Source organism: Crocodylus siamensis, chromosome 9, assembly GCF_052110815.1.
Source record: "Crocodylus siamensis isolate JL-2025a chromosome 9, ASM5211081v1, whole genome shotgun sequence".
NCBI classification, from domain to species: Eukaryota; Metazoa; Chordata; order Crocodylia; family Crocodylidae; genus Crocodylus; species Crocodylus siamensis.
Window position 1 is genome coordinate 53,616,513 of NC_143403.1, and position 16,859 is coordinate 53,633,371.

Sequence of the window (16,859 nt, forward strand, 5' to 3'; positions counted from 1 at the left end):
AATCGATGCGCAATCGTTCTAGCCAAGGTCATTTTTCCTCTTCGTTCTTCCGCGCGGTCCTCACTGGAACCACTAAATCTGACTTTGCGTCACCGCTTATCACTTCAGTAGCCGTAGCGTGAAGAAACACGTCAGTTAATCGCATCCCGAAGCGTCTGGGACTGACCATGCACCCAAGGGTGGGCAGACTCCCAAGAGGCCCTCTGGAAAAAAAAGAGAGAGAACCTTTAATCGGACACGCCTGATTTGAGGTTGACAAATAGCGAAGTCAGTACGTCTCCCGTTCCCTCGGAGCTCTCTTACACACGGGCACACACATTTTTTCCTTGTGTGCGCACCATCTTTCACGTCAGCTGCTCAGCGACTGCACGTTTGGACGGTATGTTGCGCGGTCAGTATGTGAAACACTCGGCTGGCAGCTTCCAACAAATCTGCAAACTCTGCTAAACCCCTTGTCACCAGGCGAGGCACCTCCGTCCTCGGCGGGACCCGGCCCCGCCATGTGCAGGGAAGGGCTGGCACCGTCACCCCTAGCAACACGGGGGGCGGGTCCGCGCCAACTCTCGCGAGATCCGAGGAGCGCGGGGAGGAGGCTCCGCCTCTTCCCGCCCGGCGCGCGCGGGGATGGAGCCCGAGGCCGCGCGGCCGCCGCCGGGGAAGGGTCGGAACCTGCCGTGGTAGGAGGGCAAAGGGGGTCCCTCCATCTCTCCCTCCCTCGTGGCACCTCGTCCGCCGCGCTGACGTTAAGTTCTCTTTATCTTTAGGGTGGAAAAATATCGTCCTCAGACACTGAGTGACTTAATTTCCCATCAGGACATTCTGAGCACTAGTAAGTATTGAATGCTTCCAGCACTTCAACCTAGAGGGGGGTGCAGACATTAGCAGATATTGAAAAACCCATTTTGCAGGTGAAGAACTGAGGCAGAGAGTGCCTTGCCCAAGGTTACAGAGGAAGTCAGTGGCAGAGCTGGTGTGATGCCAGGAGTCCCGTTTCCGTACAGCGCCTAGATCAGGGGTCCGTGATCTGAACAGGTTGGGAAGTGACCGTGCACTGGAAGTGACCGGTGTACTGTGGAGCAGCAGCCAACCTTTTTTTACACTCTGTATAACCAAGTTGCCACTCCACAGTATTGGATTTCTGGACTTCCAGTCCAGCAGCTGATCTTGCTGCGGACCAGCAGCCATCCCTTTGTGGCCCCGTAGTGGTCTGCAGCAAACCTCTGTACTAGATAATGCAACCTTCTTTTTCATAGTGAAAATGAGCATCTTTGCAACTAGTTGTTTGAAAGCATGACCTTATTGCATGGGATCATTTCCTCTTCAGCCAGTCAAGTGAAGTGTTGCTAGTACATTACCAGTGAACTTCACAAAAACAAACAAAAAAAACCTTGTAAAAACTTCTGCATGAACTTCCTGTGAGGAAAGGCTGCTGCAACACTTGATACAAGGGTAAGAAATGTCAGAGAGAGAGAGAAGTGCAGTGCCAGGCACGTGAATCTGTCAGGGAGCCCCTCATGCAGCCTTTTGTAGCTACTGTAGAACGTAAGATGTTCTTCCTACCTTTAGTTGATCCTTGTTGGTATATGTGTGGGATTCTTGTTGAGTAACACTTCTGCCCCAGGTATGTCAATCCCACTTTACAGACTTGAGTTCCATGCAGCTGACTTTTTATGGCCTTTAGAAAGGGGCTTGATGTGTGACTTGAGCTTCCTGCTTTTGTGCTCTGGTCCATGGAGCAGCTACAAGGCGTGCCCCAGCCTGTGAGGGGCAGAACCCCACCTGTCAGTCTGTGGCAGAGCAGAAGGGCCAAAGCTCCAGCCCACCTCGGTGTGTTTTGTCTGGATGGTGCAGACAGAGCATCTGCTGCAGAGATTGTTCTCAGTGAAATTCCAGACTAGGACTTTGGCTCAGTCAAGTGGCTAATTCCCAGCTGTGTCCCAGGGTGCATTTGCTTTTCGGAGAAAGATTTCACATGGTTTTTCTTCCCCTCCGAGGTGTTGTGGCAGCTGCTGCCCTGTCAAGCTCCAAGAAGCAAGCTAAGTGGACAGAGCACCAGAATGCCCTGCATTGTGCCCTCTCCCCTCAGTGTACAGGGGAGCTTTGTCAGCTCTGTGAGTTCAAGTGTAGTTCTCTTTACCCACGTTCAGCCTACCAGTGCAACTAGGGTCACCTTGGAACACCCCCCTTCCTAAGCAGGAGTGTAAGAGCTGGCCAGGCAGCATGCTAAGAGGGAGAGCAGCCCTGGTATGTCTGAACAACCTGAGAGCATGAGGCCTGCTGGCCCACCATTTACTACTTGCTACCCACCCCAGCCTTCAGTTTCAAAAGGCCAGAAGGTTCCTTGGCATGTAGTCACATTTCAATCTATGTCCCTGTGAAAGGAAATGCTGTCATCTCCTCTGGTCATGTGTCTCTAACAGGAAGTTTTGTTTTGGGTTTTTGTTTACCTGAAAAAGAACAACTGCCTCGCTATCCCACCCTCTTGCAAGCAGCCACTTTCAGGCAGGCCTCACCTCTGCTCTCCCCAAAGCTGTGAAAGCTGTTGTCTCCTGGGCTGGGGACAGAAGTTGCACATAAACTGGTTTAAGTGATCAGAAACTGGTTTAAACCTGTAACAACCAGTTCAGTGCACATGAACCATTTTCAAAATGTTTGAATTTAATATCACACTTAACTGATTTAGGTCAAACTAGTTTATGAAACTTCTGTACCAGACCCCTTCCTGGTTCAGGTTAAATCAGAGTCCTTCAGCATTTCAGCATTTTGCAGCCCTGGGCTGGCCCCACCCCTCTGCTCCCTAGCCAGCTTACTGCCCCCCTCCCCCAGTAAACTCCTGCTGAGGTCTGGGGCTTGGGAGGAAGGTTAAACTTCCCTTCCCCTGGTACAGAGCTGCCCTGCCCTGCTTACTTGGTGCAGGCTGTGACAAAGGACTACAAATTCCAGAGGCACCTGGAAGCAGGAAGAGGAAGTGATGAGCACCAGCAGAATCCTCCTGCTGTGATTGTGGACTGCAAGTCTCAGAGACTTTGTGGGTAGCAGGAAGAGGAAGCAAACAAATAGCCCATGCTGGCTATATGCCAGAGAGCTGTGCTTCTGGCTTGAGCCACTGCAGGCATATGGCTGCATTTCCTGAATCAAAAGTGAATGTCTTAATTTGCTTATTGGTTCAATGCAGTTTGGAAAACTGAAAAAACTGAATCAATTTAGCTTCAGCCTTTTTGACTGTACTTAGCCCTGGTGTCTCCTCCACATCTTGCTTTATTATTGCATTTCCTAGCAGAGGTCAAGATTCTGTGGTCTATTGTGCGCTGCCTTAACTGAAACCTTACTGAGAGTGCAGGGACAAACCATTCTGATGTTCAGGAAGACCAGCTTGGCTTAGCAGGGTACTCTTCAGTGAGCTAAATCACAAAAAGGAAGCTTATAAGAAGTGGAAACTTGGAGTACCAGGGAGAAGTATAAGAGCATTGCTTGGGCATGCAGCAATGAAATCAGGAAGGCCAAAGCACAATTGGAGTTGCAGCTAGTAAGGGATGTGAAAGGTAACGAGAACAGCTTCCACAAATATGTCAGCAACAAGAGGAAGATCAGGGAAAGTGAGGGGTCACTTTCTGAATTGGGGAGGCAACCTAGTGACAGAGGGTGCAGAAAAGGCTGAAGTACTCAGTGCCTTTTTCACCTCAATCTTTCCAGGCAAAGTCAGCTCCCAGATTACTGCACCTGACAGCACAGTTTGGGGAGGAGGTGAGCAGCCAACTGTGGCAAAAGAACAGGTTAGGGACTTTAGAAAAGCTGAACATGTACAAGTCCATGGGGCCAGATGGGATGCACCCAAGGGTGCTCAGGGAGTTGGCCGATTTGATTGCAAAGCCACTGGCCGCCATCTTTGAAAACTCATGGTGATTGAGCAAACATAGTGCCCATATTTAAGAAAGGGAAAAAGGAGGATCCAGGGAACTACAGACCAGTCAACCTCACCTCAGTCCCTGGAAAAATCATGGATCAGGTCCTCAAGGAATCCATTTCCAAGCACTCGGAAGAGAAAAGGGTGATTGGGAACAGTCATGGATTCACCAAGGCCAAGTCGTGCCTGACCAACCTGATTGCCTTCTATGATGAGGTGACTGGCTCGGTGGATACAGGGAGACCAGTGGATGTGGTATACCTTGATTTTAGTAAGGCTTTTGGTGTGGTCTTCTGCAACATTCTTGCAAGCAAACTAAGAAAGTACGGGCTGGATGAATGGACACTAAGATGAATAGAAAACTGGCTGGAGCATTGGGCTCAGGTTCAATAAGGACAAGTGCAAAGTCCTGTACTTAGAATGAAATGTCCCATGCACCAGTACAGGCTGGGGACTGACTGGCTAAGCAGCAGCTCTACAGAAAAGGACCTGCATGAGAAAGTTGGACTGATACAGCCAACCTTGATGAGTCCAGAGAGTGATATATATTTTTTTTAAAATTTCCTGCCCAAAAGACTACTACCATAAGGCCCCAAACAAAACTGCCTTTCCATCGGCTGGGAATAAGGGAGGGGATTCATACAGGTTCATTGCAGCGTGACAATCTATTTAGGGCTGCCTGTTCCGACAGACTTATAGCCAAAGTGGAATAAACCACTCTTAAACCAAAATAAGCTAACCCTGGGTGTTACAGTGGACAGTAAGCTGAATATGAGGCAACAGTGTGCCCTTGTTGTGAAGAAGGTTAATGACATACTGGGCTACATTGGTAGGAGTGTTGCCAGCAGATCAAGTGAAGTGATTATTTCCCTCTGTTCAGCACTGGTGAGGCTACAGCTGGAGTACTGTCTAGTTTCGGGCCCCCCACTGCAGAAATGATATGGACAGATTGGAGAGAGTCCATCACAGGGCAACAGAAATGGTGAGGGGGCTGAGGGAACTGGGCTTATTTAGTCTAGAGAAGAGAAGACTGGGGAATAGCAGCCTTCAGCTACCTGAAAGGAGGGTTCAAAAGAGGATGGAGCTGGGCTGTTCTCAGTGGTGGCAGGTGACAGAACAAGGAGCAACGGTAGGATTCTGTAATTATGAAAAATCAGATTCTAGAGGAAGCAGGCAAAGCTATCATTGGGTCACTTGCCAGCTATGGACAGAGATGGGACTCACTCAATACAAGGGATGGATACCGAAAAGAGCACCCACATAATATCTGGCTGGGACAAGCTGATCTGAAATCTCTGAGCTCTGTTCGTAACATGGAGTAACTTACTGTCATTGTGCTACCCGGCATATCTAGTGGGGTTTTCATAAGTAACTAAATGAAGAACATGAACAGTCCAACCCTAGGGAGCAAGCAACTTATGAGCGAAGATAATGGAACATCAAGTGTATTTTAATGTGGAGAGTTATCTCCAGGCTCTGTGGGCAGAGGAATCACTGTGCCTTTCCTTCGAAGTGTATTTATTGTACGTGCAGCTTAGGAAAGCAGAATAGAATTATCCTGGCTGTGGAAGTGGTCCCTAAATGAAGCGGACTTAAACAGACTTGAGCTGCCCTGTCTGATTTTTTTTTTTTTCTTCTTTTTTTTAAATCCCCAAAACTACAGACTCTCATGGTAACAGATCTTTGGATCATGTGACAGAAAGGAAATCTTCAGATAATTACATTCAGATAAACTACAGTGCAGATGTGGCCCTGATTGTTACAGCAAGGCTTAGCTTAGATGACAGTATCTCCTTTGTATCACTTAATAGGCACCATTTTTCTTTTGTGAACATCACCGTTCCATGGTCAGCTTTCAGTCTAGGGCTGTTTATGCCTTGTTTGCAAAGTGATGAGGAGCAGACAGTACAATTTTAAACTCCAAACATTTTCTTGTATCAAACCCAAGTAGGATTTTTTTAAAGCATTTTGAAACTTGTTTGGAATTACCCCCTCTAAAAATGGGCTGGACAGCAGAGCATGCATGCCTGAAAGAAGGGCAGCTGATAGTACAGCATACCTTTTACTGTAGGTGTAGAAAGCTCAGTGTTAACCCTCCCCAAATCTGAGAGCTGGAAGTCATATAGCTGCTTAGCCAGTTACTATCCTGCTGTTTAATAAGAATGGGTTTTGCCCCTCTCACCCATCTCTCAGTTCAGAAGTTCATCAGTGAAGATCGTCTGCCTCACCTTCTCCTCTATGGACCGCCAGGGACTGGCAAAACCTCCACAATCCTGGCCTGTGCTAAACAACTCTATAAAGACAAGGAATTCAACTCCATGGTTTTAGAGGTAACTCAACCACTCCCCTGCCCCCCTCTACCTATTAGTGTCTGCAGGTGCTGTCTTTCAGCTGCACAGCTCAGAGCATTCTGCTGATGATGAGGGCACAGGCTAGCCAAGCTTTCATTCAGTGTCCACGATAGCTGGTCCTCCTTCTAACAGATGTTGCTAAAGATTACCCTTCTTCCATCCTCTGTATCAAGATGTGCGCATGTGCCACCACCTTCAGCCCAGTCTACACAAGAAAGTTGGACTGATTTAGCCAACCTTGATGAGTCCAGAGCGTGATTTTTTTTTTTTCCCCCCAAATTTTTCCTGCCCAAAAGACTACTATTAATGCCCCAAACAAAACTGCCCTTACATCAGCTGGGGATACAGGAGGGGGCTCATACAGGTTCATTGCAGCATGAATACCTATTAAGTTAAGCCTGTCCTGACAGACTTTATAGCCAAACTGGAAAAAAACACTCTTAAACCAAAATAAGCTAATGTAGGCCTGCGTGTGAACACTTAATTCTGTTTCAGTTTCTACCTTAGCATTTAACTATGACACCTTACTTGTTCAGATGTTCTCATTACCTTACAATGGTGCCTTAATATTGCATTTCTAACACCAGCTGCTCTCTCTAGCTGAATGCTTCAGATGACCGAGGAATCGATATAGTCAGAGGGCCCATTTTAAGTTTTGCCAGCACAAGGACAATCTTTAAGTAAGTGTCATAAGAGATTTGTGCCCCTTGCCTCCCTAGAAGTTATTTCTCCCTTTATCTACACTGCCTTTTCCCCTCTTGCTCTCATCTCCCTTATTTCTATAAACCAAAGAGCAAGGAATTCACAGAACTGTGCTGAAACTCCACTCTTGACTTTAAAAGAAGGTTAGTTTATAAGAAAAGTGTCCACTTCCTCTTTCAACCTTTACACATGTAAAAAACTACATGAGAACTGACAGGAAAGCAGCCAGGCAGAAGCAGGGGACTAGAAAGGAAGAGTGGTAGGAAGGCCATTTTAGATTCTGGGGTAAGACTGAGGTAGTTCATGTTGCGCCCAAGAGCTCCAGCCAGCCTGGCTTGTTTTGAGTGCTTGTTACAGGATGGAGGAAGAGCGCGCTGAGAAGAGCAGCTGAAATGAGAGCATGGGGAGAAAAGAGATTAAAAAATGAACTTGGCCCCTAATGTCTGGTGCCTAATTCTGGAGCTTTGTTTTCCAGAGGTGATGAGCATACTAATTCTGGTGAAGTGAGTGGAGCTGCACTTTAGACACTCAGGCCTACAGGGATCAAAATGCATTGGCAGCACTAATAGGTAGGCAGTGAATGAGAACCATACTGTGCAAAGGAGAGAAGTGCCAGGATTCTCAGTACCAAAGGGGATGCTAATGAGACCAGGGGGAGGACTGGTTTTAAATTACTTAGTGAGGATGGCTAGAATTAATAGATTTCAGCTGAAATAAGGGGAGCCAGTGCTTTGTAGCAGCAGTGAGTCTCTCCAAATTCCCCTTCCCTGACTCAAGCCCACTGGCTGCCTTAACTGGAGAGCTAAGGCTGGGAGCTGGCTGCAGGTAAGTCAGAAAGGCAAGCAAGTCTAACACAGCCATCCTCTCTTTGTATTAGAAAAGGTTTTAAGCTTGTAATCTTGGATGAAGCAGATGCCATGACCCAGGATGCTCAGAACGCCCTGAGGAGAGGTGAGTGGCATCTGGCTTGCAATGGGGGAAGCAGGTGGTGCCTCTCCAGAGCCTTAAAGATTACTTACAGCAATGATTTCTGACTATATACAGTTTTACCTCCTATCCTGTGCCCTTTCTCCCCGGACTCAGGCCAAGGTGTCTGTCCAAATTTTTCCCAAGGAAACAAGTGGTAACTGTGATATGATGAGCATATGTAAGCGCACTGTTATTGGGTGTTATGTTCTTTTTGGCCAGCTACCTGCTACCTTACACCCCAGAGATGACTGCATCTCCAATGCTAGGAGGATGTCTCTGAATGCATGTGTGGTTGCACAGATCAACCAATCTAACACTTTGGTATGAAGGGAGCTCTGTACACTTAGTTCCTGACGGGATCTATGAGAGGAGGAATTTCTGTGGTAGCCTCATGGTAACAGCACTGGGCCTTAAGTGAAAGAGCCATACAGAGTGAATTCCTGGAACTCTGCCTGGAAGGATAAAGTTCTGAGTCTGGCCTTCTGGGAGGTGACTCCAGCTCCAGGAATTGTAAGGTGTTTTACACTGGCTGCCCTGCAGCATGTGGGGTAGAAAGGTTTGCTGCCTACATTTAGTTAACTCTTTTCTGACTCCAAGTTCAAGTTGGTACTGGTTCTGATCTGCCATTTCTCCCCTTCCTTCCCCTCCAAACTCTGCAGTGATTGAGAAGTTCACGGAAAACACCAGGTTTTGCCTGATCTGCAACTACCTCTCCAAGATCATCCCTGCCCTGCAGTCCAGGTGCACAAGGTTCCGATTTGGCCCCCTGACCCCAGAGCTCATGGTCCCCCGGCTGCAGCACGTTATAGATGAAGAGAAGTGAGTACAGAATGTGGTGGGGGAAGGGCAGGGAGTCTGGACAAGAGGAGAATGGCATCTTATAGCAGGATTACTACTGATGAATTTGTTTTCCCCTTATCCTTGTTCTTGCTAGCCTCTGCTCTGTCTTCCCATCCCACTCATTCAGTCCCCACCCTTACCTCGGTAGTAACAGCAGCTGTGACTGCTACTTTTTCTCCAGTTTGCTTCATGTGTTTCCTCCCCTGCCCCAAGAGCTGGGATTTCCCTCCGTGTCTTCTTTGCAGCTCTGAAGTTGGTTTCCTTCAACCTATGGCAACCCAAAATACTTGAAGCTCCAAAGCAGTTTAATGAAACAAAACTGCAAATGTAGTTCTGCCTAGAAAAAACTGACTAAGAATAAGAGCGGTGTCCCTGGAGCTCTGTTTGTGTCAATGTTTTCCAGAGTAAATTTGCTTCTACCCCTGCACTGGTTGTCAGCTGTGTAAACTCACACTGGCTGTCTCCTCCTCACCCATCAGGGCCATTAATGAAGTTTCTCTAGGGCCTAATTCTTCCCTCATTTCACTGAGGCAGCTCTGTGGTCTGTAAACTTACACAGGTGCAACAAAAGCAGTTAGGCTCTGTAATTGGAGCTTCATTAATAGAATCCGTAAGCCCAAAGCAGAAGAGAATCCAGCTTCTCCTGTCTTAGCTCTGCAAGGCCATCACTCTTCCCTTCTCTTGATTCCTTATATTCAATACTAAAGTCAGCAGTAGAGCTGGGTGAATGACGGATATTTTTGTTCAGTGGCTGAACAGGAGGATCACATCATTTTGGATTGAACTGAACATTTTCAGCAAAATAGAAAGAAATTAGTTTTGGATCAACCCAATCATTTTCTTTGATCCAAAACAAAACTAGTTCCATGTTTGAGTTGCTTGACCCTTTTGTTGACTGTTTTACCCCAAGGACTGCTTTAAAATGAAAAACCTTATGTTGAAATTATCATTTAAATAATATTTACAACATATTTTAATGCTTCTGAAAGCAGACATTTTGATATCAAAATGTCAAAATAAAATGGTTCAATTATTTCAGAGCTCTTCTCCCCATTATTTCAGCTCAAACTGAATTGATACTTGAATCATTTTAGTGAAGAAAAACAAATGTTGCCCAGCTCAGATTGTCAGATGTGACCATGAACACATGCAAGGAATACATGCAGGGGGGAAGGTGCTGTTCATACCCACTCCCATATCAAAGGAGAACTGCACTGTAAGATGCAGAGCACCCTCTATGGCTTATGCTTAAATCTCAGGTACCCAGGAAGTTTTTGTGCTGGGCTTTGTCTTTTTGAGGCACAGGTAACAGCCTGAGCACAGAGATTTCCCCCCACTTGATTTGTGTTGGGTGTCGTTTGTTATGTACATTTCAGCTTACTTGGACACTTCTGCCCAGGAGCAGTCTAGGGCACCAGATGAGAAGATGAGGAGTGAATACATTGGCAGATTGGTGTGAGGTGGAATCTTGTGTGTAGTACCTGGCTGTGCTGCTCCTTCTGGGCCTGTACCTCCTCTCTTGCACCAAATCTGCCTCTGTCTGGGCAGGAGCTCTAATAGCAGTGCTTGCTTTTTGGCTTCATGATCTCAAGGCTTTGTACTCACTTCTGTACCTGATGTACAGTCAGGATTCTTCAGTTAACAGGCTGTACTCTCATAGCAGTCCTCCGGCTTAGTACTGATGATATGCATCCAAAAATCTCATCTTTCAGGGTGGACATAACTGATGATGGGATGAAAGCTTTGGTGACCCTCTCTAGTGGTGACATGCGCAGAGCCCTCAATATTTTGCAGGTACAGCCATGCAGGTAGCTTTTGTTCATTTCATCCACTGCGTTTTCTGGTTCATGGCAATATCTCTCTGATTCTGGGGGGGTAACTATGGAACTTTTGTTATGGTCAGGTAAGTGCCTGTTTCTTTAACCTGTGCTTGTGAATGGTGTAAGAGAATCTCGTACGTGTCCAGCTCCCATGTTATAAGGGAGGATTCTCCATGTGAGATTTGAAGATTATATTTTTGGAGTGGGTGGCATAGACAGGTTTTAGACCAATGGTTCTCCAACTTTTTGGACTTGAGGCACCCGCATTGAACTCAAGGCAGCCTCCATAACTTCTGAGTCAAGTGGCACTGGAGGAGGAGAGCAGGGTTGGGGGATGGGCAGGGGAGAGGAAACCATCTCTTACCTGACATGCAACTGAGCGACAGTTGCTATTGCTACTGCTATAATTCCTGCTGTAGCACCATGGGTTTAGGCTCTCCAGCTACAGGGCAGGTTCACTAGCCTGGCACTGTGGGCTTCCCAGGGCCATCTGTGCCCCATTGGTTCCTCCTGCCCCTTGGATAGACTTGTACTTCTGAGCTCAGGGCTGCATCTCCCATGGCCAAGCCTTCCACAGGGGAATGGGATAGTCCAGTCACCTCAGTCGCCCCCCTCCTCCAGATACACCACAGGGTGTGGTGCCATGCCTGCCCTGCTCCTATGGCTGGACTGCTCATGCTGTGGTAAAGGCTGCTGGAGTGGAGGCACCATACTGGTGCCTCTTCTAAGCCAATGCCTGGGGCTGGTATCCCACTCACTCCCACCCCTAGTAACACAAGTTACTAGACAAGCTGGGCTCTGTCCTCTTACAACCTTGCCACCCAGAATAAAGATTTAAGAGACAAACTCTGCCCTTGGTGAAACCCCTGTTGCAGATAGATTTGCACACATCACCTACTGTATCACTAAGCATGTGGATGCACAATAAGGAATTAGGAGCCAGCTAGTGCATTGGCTCCCTGTGCCTAAGTGGAGGGAGAAACTGTTGAACTCACAAAGGGCCAGATGATGATCCAGGAAGCAGAGATGTTGGATTTCCTTAGCCCCTTTATAGAGCCAAAGCTCCCCTCCAACCTCTTACCCTCTCTTGGTAGAGCACAAGCATGGCCTTTGGGAACGTGACGGAGGAAACCGTGTACACTTGCACCGGTCACCCCCTCAAGTCTGACATTGCCAATATTCTCGACTGGATGCTGAACCAGGACTTCACCATGGCCTACAAAAGTATCCTTGGTGCCATCTTCAAACTACGCTTGGAGCTAGTGACCAGTCAGCCCTGAAACATCGGGCTAGCATGGGTATGGGGCAGTAGCCTCTAACACTCATAAAAAATAGAGGCTTTTTGCATTGCAAAACACTTTGCCCTGGAGTATCGCACACCAGCAGCACCCTTATGGAACCCCAGTATGTCCTTCGGTCTCTTTTTATAAGTCTTACCTCTTTGTATGCGTGTTTTCCAAAGTTTTCCTGTAACTGTAGCTCATTTGGATCACAGTTAGTGTCTCCCTCCTAGCAGGGGGAAGCGCTAGATATTTTGGTCCTGTGAGGTAAAGTCTGGCCTGAAGATATGTTGTAGCTTACTTTTATTTCCAGCCTTAGCATATACTGTGCATTGCTGCCAGGAGCCAAGGGCCAGACCCTGCATCCTCCACTCTTTTTACTCTCACTTGAAGCTGATGGTACATGGTATTTCATAGGATTGGGCCCTTCTGGTATGACTGTAGGGAGCCCTTGTCTTGGTGGCATTTGCAGGTAGCCAGGAGGAGATTCCTTGACTTGTCCCTCAGGAATCATGGACCTGAAGACACTGAAGGGATTGGCACTACATGACATCCTGACTGAGATCCATTTGTTTGTGCACCGAGGTAATGCTCCTTTTTGCTGGCTATCGCTTATCTTGGGCACGCAGCCCCCAGAGTATCTTGAAGGTATTGCTTATTAAAGGGGAGAAAAGCTGGATTCAGCCTAGCTTCCACTGGCTTTGGGTAGGAAGGTTAAAGGGGAACAAGTCTTCTGGGAAGAAGCAGTTCCACCAGTAATTCCTTTCCCCGTCTTGACAGGTTGCTAGTTCAGATGGTCTTTTTAGACGGCATTGAACAGGAAGCAGGGAGGAACTTGCCTGGATCTGGCAGCAAGTCTGTGAGAGGAGGGAAGGAGTGTATGAGAACCTCCATCTTACATGGGTCATAGTGGAGAAAGAGACCTTGTCCTGTTATAGGGGCAGGCAGGCACCTGTTCTGGGGAAGGGACCCAGTTGCGCCTTATGGGGAACCGTGCAGTACTTCAGCATTACCCTGAGTGGCAGTGCCCTTGTCCATCACTGTTCAGCAGCATTTCTCATACAAAGGGCAGCCCAGGTTTCCTGCCTGCTGCAGCCCTGTCCATCACTCATCTCTGGCTGCTGTAGACTCTTTTGGGTTTGTTCCTGCAGCAGACTCCCCTTCCATTCTAGGGCAGTTCATCTGCCTGTATCATTGAACACAACAGGTCAACAAGAACAACCTGCCCTGCAAGCCAGCCTGCCATGTTGCCTGAAACAAAGCTTCCTCTGGAGCAAGTGTGTCCTCTCTGCTGCTAAGATGACCTGTGGTGCTCCTCCTCACACCCTTGCCATCTAGATGGGGCCTCTCCCAGGCTTGTTGGCTCCCTGCAGTATCCCCAGGGCCCCTCAGCAGAGAAGTCGCACAGAGCTGCGCCTTGCTCCTGTACTCAGTGAAGTCAATGGCAAGACTCAAGCTTCTGGTGAGTCAGACTGCCAAGAAATTTCTGGAAAGGGCCTGACAAGGGCACACACAGTTTACTGCTGGCCTTCCTAGCATCCCCACTTCTGGGCCTGGAAGCCTTGCTGTGCTATGTGATGCACAGACATGGACCACCACCCTCTGTGCTGAATGCCAAGTATTAATAGCAACCCATTCTGTGTTGGTGTTGCTCTGAACTCTGGCCAGGGTCTCCTACTCGGAGAGGCTTGGCAGCCCTGTTTTATAGACAAGCACCAGGGGCTTTTACACACTCCTGTCCACAGAAACTTATCACCAAGTTTAAGTTGTCACCAGTTATTTAGCCATGTCTAATGTTCCCACCCTCTGTCACTTCATGGGGCATAATCTTTGGTGGGAGGCATGCCATTAGAACATGTCGGGGGGAGGGAGACCTACTATGCTGCTTTCATCTCCATACAGCAGAGACTAGAAGAGGACATCAAAGAAATATTTGGTTATGGTCTCAATTTCTCCCTATTTTAAGCAAGTAGATAATTCCTCCTCCCTCTGCAGGTTTGGACAGAGTAATCTGAAGCATAAATGACTTAAATCTTGTTACTTGTATCACACTTAACTCAAGGTGTCTTCATCTCTCTCTAGTTGACTTCCCAGCCTCAGTCCGAACCCAGCTGCTGATTAAAATGGCAGACATTGAGTGAGTATCTAGTTAGTGCTGATCACCATGTTTGTTTTCTCTCTGAATAGCTTGTGCTCCCTACTCCCCTGCTTTGTGGGAAACTTACTGTTAATGTTAAACATCCATTTTTCCTCATCAGCCACTTTGCAACACAATCACAAGAGAGTTCTCAGTATTGTCAGTGGATACTGCAGGTGGCTGTTATGCAAGAAACCTAGGCTAGGGTATACAGGCAGAACTTTCCATAGGGGCAGCTCAGGTGGGGTGGAGGAGCAGTCTGAGCTGAATGTAGTGTTCACATTTGTTCTTTCCTTGTTTAGGTACAGGCTGGCTGCTGGCACAAGCGAGAAGATTCAGCTTAGCTCCCTGATTGCTGCTTTTCAGGTCACCAGAGACCTGATTGTGGCAGAGGCTTAGGTCCACTGGCCTGTTGCAAGGGCAATTTTATACCTACCCTCTTGTGAAGGAGTGAAGCACTGTCGTTATATGACCAGGGTCCAGAAGCTCCATCTGCCCTTTAACAGCTGCATTAAGGGGAAATCTTAGCTTACTGGCAAATGCTTGCAGCCGGATTGCTCTCTGCTTCTCCAGTTCTGCACAAGGACCTGAAGGCAGAAATTGTCCTCTTTGAAAGCTGTAAGGGAAAATTCCTACTGCTGAAGTGCAAGATAATGGACACTCTGTTTCTTACCTCAGTGTTTGTGTATGAGCTTCAGCAGAAAATAGACACCTCCAAATCAAAGAAGGTTGGGATCTTATTTCCCCCACCTCTCCACAAGCCATAAAAGCACACTGCTTCCTGCATTAGAGCTGATAGGTTTGGCCTAAATTCACCATTGACATAAGCATGTAACTGCACTGGCATCTATAGAATTACACTTCTTGTACCAGTTAGTCCGTGGGAAATACAGGTGCAAGCAAGTGTAGAAATATGCAGATAGCAGCATCCTGGTGTGCTCAGGGCATGTATGAGACTTAAAGCAACATTCTCTATTACTTAAATTTCACATAAAGCCTTACCCTCTCAAACAAGGCTGGAGTACTATTGCCAATGTAGAATACAGCCTACATTCTGCCAACTGATGTTGATTTGTGCCGTGGGCTTCGTTGTCCTTAACTGAGTCAGGTTTTTCATTGCAACCTAGGAGGAACAGCATCCAGTAGCTGTCACTTCTGGTCAAAGTTTATTTTGTCTCCTTGCAGTTATGGAAAGCCACTGCTGCTTTTTGTCCATGTGGTGGGAGAGCAGTGCAGAGAACCTTCATGTAAAAGTGAAACTAGTTCTCCCTCCCCTCACCAGGGCTCTGGATGGGGGTGGGTCTTAGAGCCCTGCAAGCTCTACATACAGTGCAGAGGAAATAGGAGAGGGAAGTGCTGGGAGTGGCAAGACCTTTCTTTTGCATTCTGAGCAGTAGCTGCTGGCTCATGAGGCAGATGCTCCAGTGTCACCTGTGGTGCTGAGCTGAGAAGGGACAGCAACGGTACCATGAGGTAGGGCTGGGGAGGAAAAGAATGGCAGTGACATAAATGGCAGGATTTCCCACCCCTTTCTAGGCAAAACATACTTTAAGCGCTATGGGACAAAAAAAAAAAAAAGCATCCCTTCTCTCCCAGCGTTACAGAAAAGGCTCCTTCATCTCTTGCTGCTAGTCTCAAGTTATTCTCTGTAGCAAAGCTGCCTTCAGCCTCTGCTCATTTCCTTAACCAGAAGGCTAGCAGAAGCCTGAGCTAAATGGGCCCTTCAAAGATGACTATTCACTGTTTTGCTACTGACCCATCATGGAATAGGACCTTCCATCTGACCCCTGCTGATTCACTTGTGTTCATCAATATTTCCAAGTGTTCAAAAAAACCCCAAAACCTAATCTTGCGTGAAAGCTTTCAGTATCTGTCTACATTCAATTTATGGGTAACTTAGTTTTTCTGAGGAGAAAAGCATCCTTCCCTATAGTTTTAAGGAAGAAATTATTCTTTCCCCTCCTGTCAATCCCTGCCACATGCATTGAAGCAGTTTAGGACCTTTCCAGTGCATGGCAAAATGCATGGGGAGGTATGTACTAAAGAAAAGGGAAAAAGACACTTCCAGGAACATGTGCTGCTATTCCAGCTGTGAACTGGGGACATCTAATAAAACAAGGGTGAGTATTTCAGATTCCTTTCAAAGTTGTGCATGAAGCACACAAGAAGTGCCTTCATCTCTGGCTGGAAAGCTGAAGCTTGCCACTCCAGAAAGCCATACCTTGGCTGAGAGAAAGCGACTAAAGAGTGTAACAGGACAGTAGGGCCTTGTAAATCTTCATGAAAAGTTAATCCTCTGTCTGCCTTTTCGCAGCTAAGTGTGAGCCATGGCCTTAGTGCCAAGAATTCATCATTCTTACAAAAAGCACCACAGAATATTCATTGGTATATATTAATTACATTGGCAACTCAGCCATTGTGACTCAACCTAGGGGAGCTAATGCGTGGTTATCCTCATTTTTTGTATTATCCCTCAACCAACTCATTTGCACAGTTCACAAGTTCTTGTACAAACTAACCAGGCTTTACTGTATAGATGTGAAGAGGATATGAGGACAGGAATAAAGAAAAAAAAGCTGTGCAAAGATGAAGTCGCAGCCAGAAGAGACCAGGATTTGACTCGGGGAAAAGCAAGGAATAATCCACCCTGGCTGGGAAGCCTAAAACAGCCTCTCTTATCTGAGGGATTACAACCCCAATTGGTGTTTCGAGCCTAGCAGAAATGCACCTGCAGAACAGGGGGTTCACAATTAGAAGTGGGGTCATGAGCAGGGAAAAGTGGGAAGTCCTGGCCTGATTCTCTTTATTACAGGCAAAGGAAAAATCTGTGCTTTAGAACGTACAAGAGCCAAGTGT

At 47.2% G+C, this 16,859-nt stretch overlaps 1 protein-coding gene across 2 annotated transcripts; it reads left to right on the forward strand.

Annotated features, from left to right (window-relative positions):
- Window positions 1–581: 581 nt before the first annotated feature.
- On the forward strand, window positions 582–14,730 carry RFC5 (replication factor C subunit 5). 2 transcript variants are annotated; one of them, XR_016444094.1, is made up of 11 exons: window positions 582–677; window positions 765–829; window positions 6,098–6,234; window positions 6,856–6,935; window positions 7,835–7,908; window positions 8,586–8,745; window positions 10,479–10,560; window positions 11,681–11,810; window positions 12,374–12,451; window positions 13,074–13,328; window positions 13,949–13,990. XR_016444094.1 is itself a non-coding variant. In XM_090062171.1 (11 exons), the coding sequence occupies exons 1-11, from the start codon at window positions 625–627 to the stop codon at window positions 14,400–14,402; spliced, it is 1,011 nt and encodes a 336-aa protein (XP_089918297.1). In that variant the 5' UTR covers window positions 584–624; the 3' UTR covers window positions 14,403–14,730. The 2 variants fall into 2 exon arrangements, 1 of the variants encoding a protein (XP_089918297.1); XM_090062171.1 differs by lacking the exon at window positions 13,074–13,328 and adding an exon at window positions 14,306–14,730 and having other exon boundaries at window positions 584–677; window positions 13,949–14,003.
- The last annotated feature ends 2,129 nt before the right edge of the window (window positions 14,731–16,859 follow it).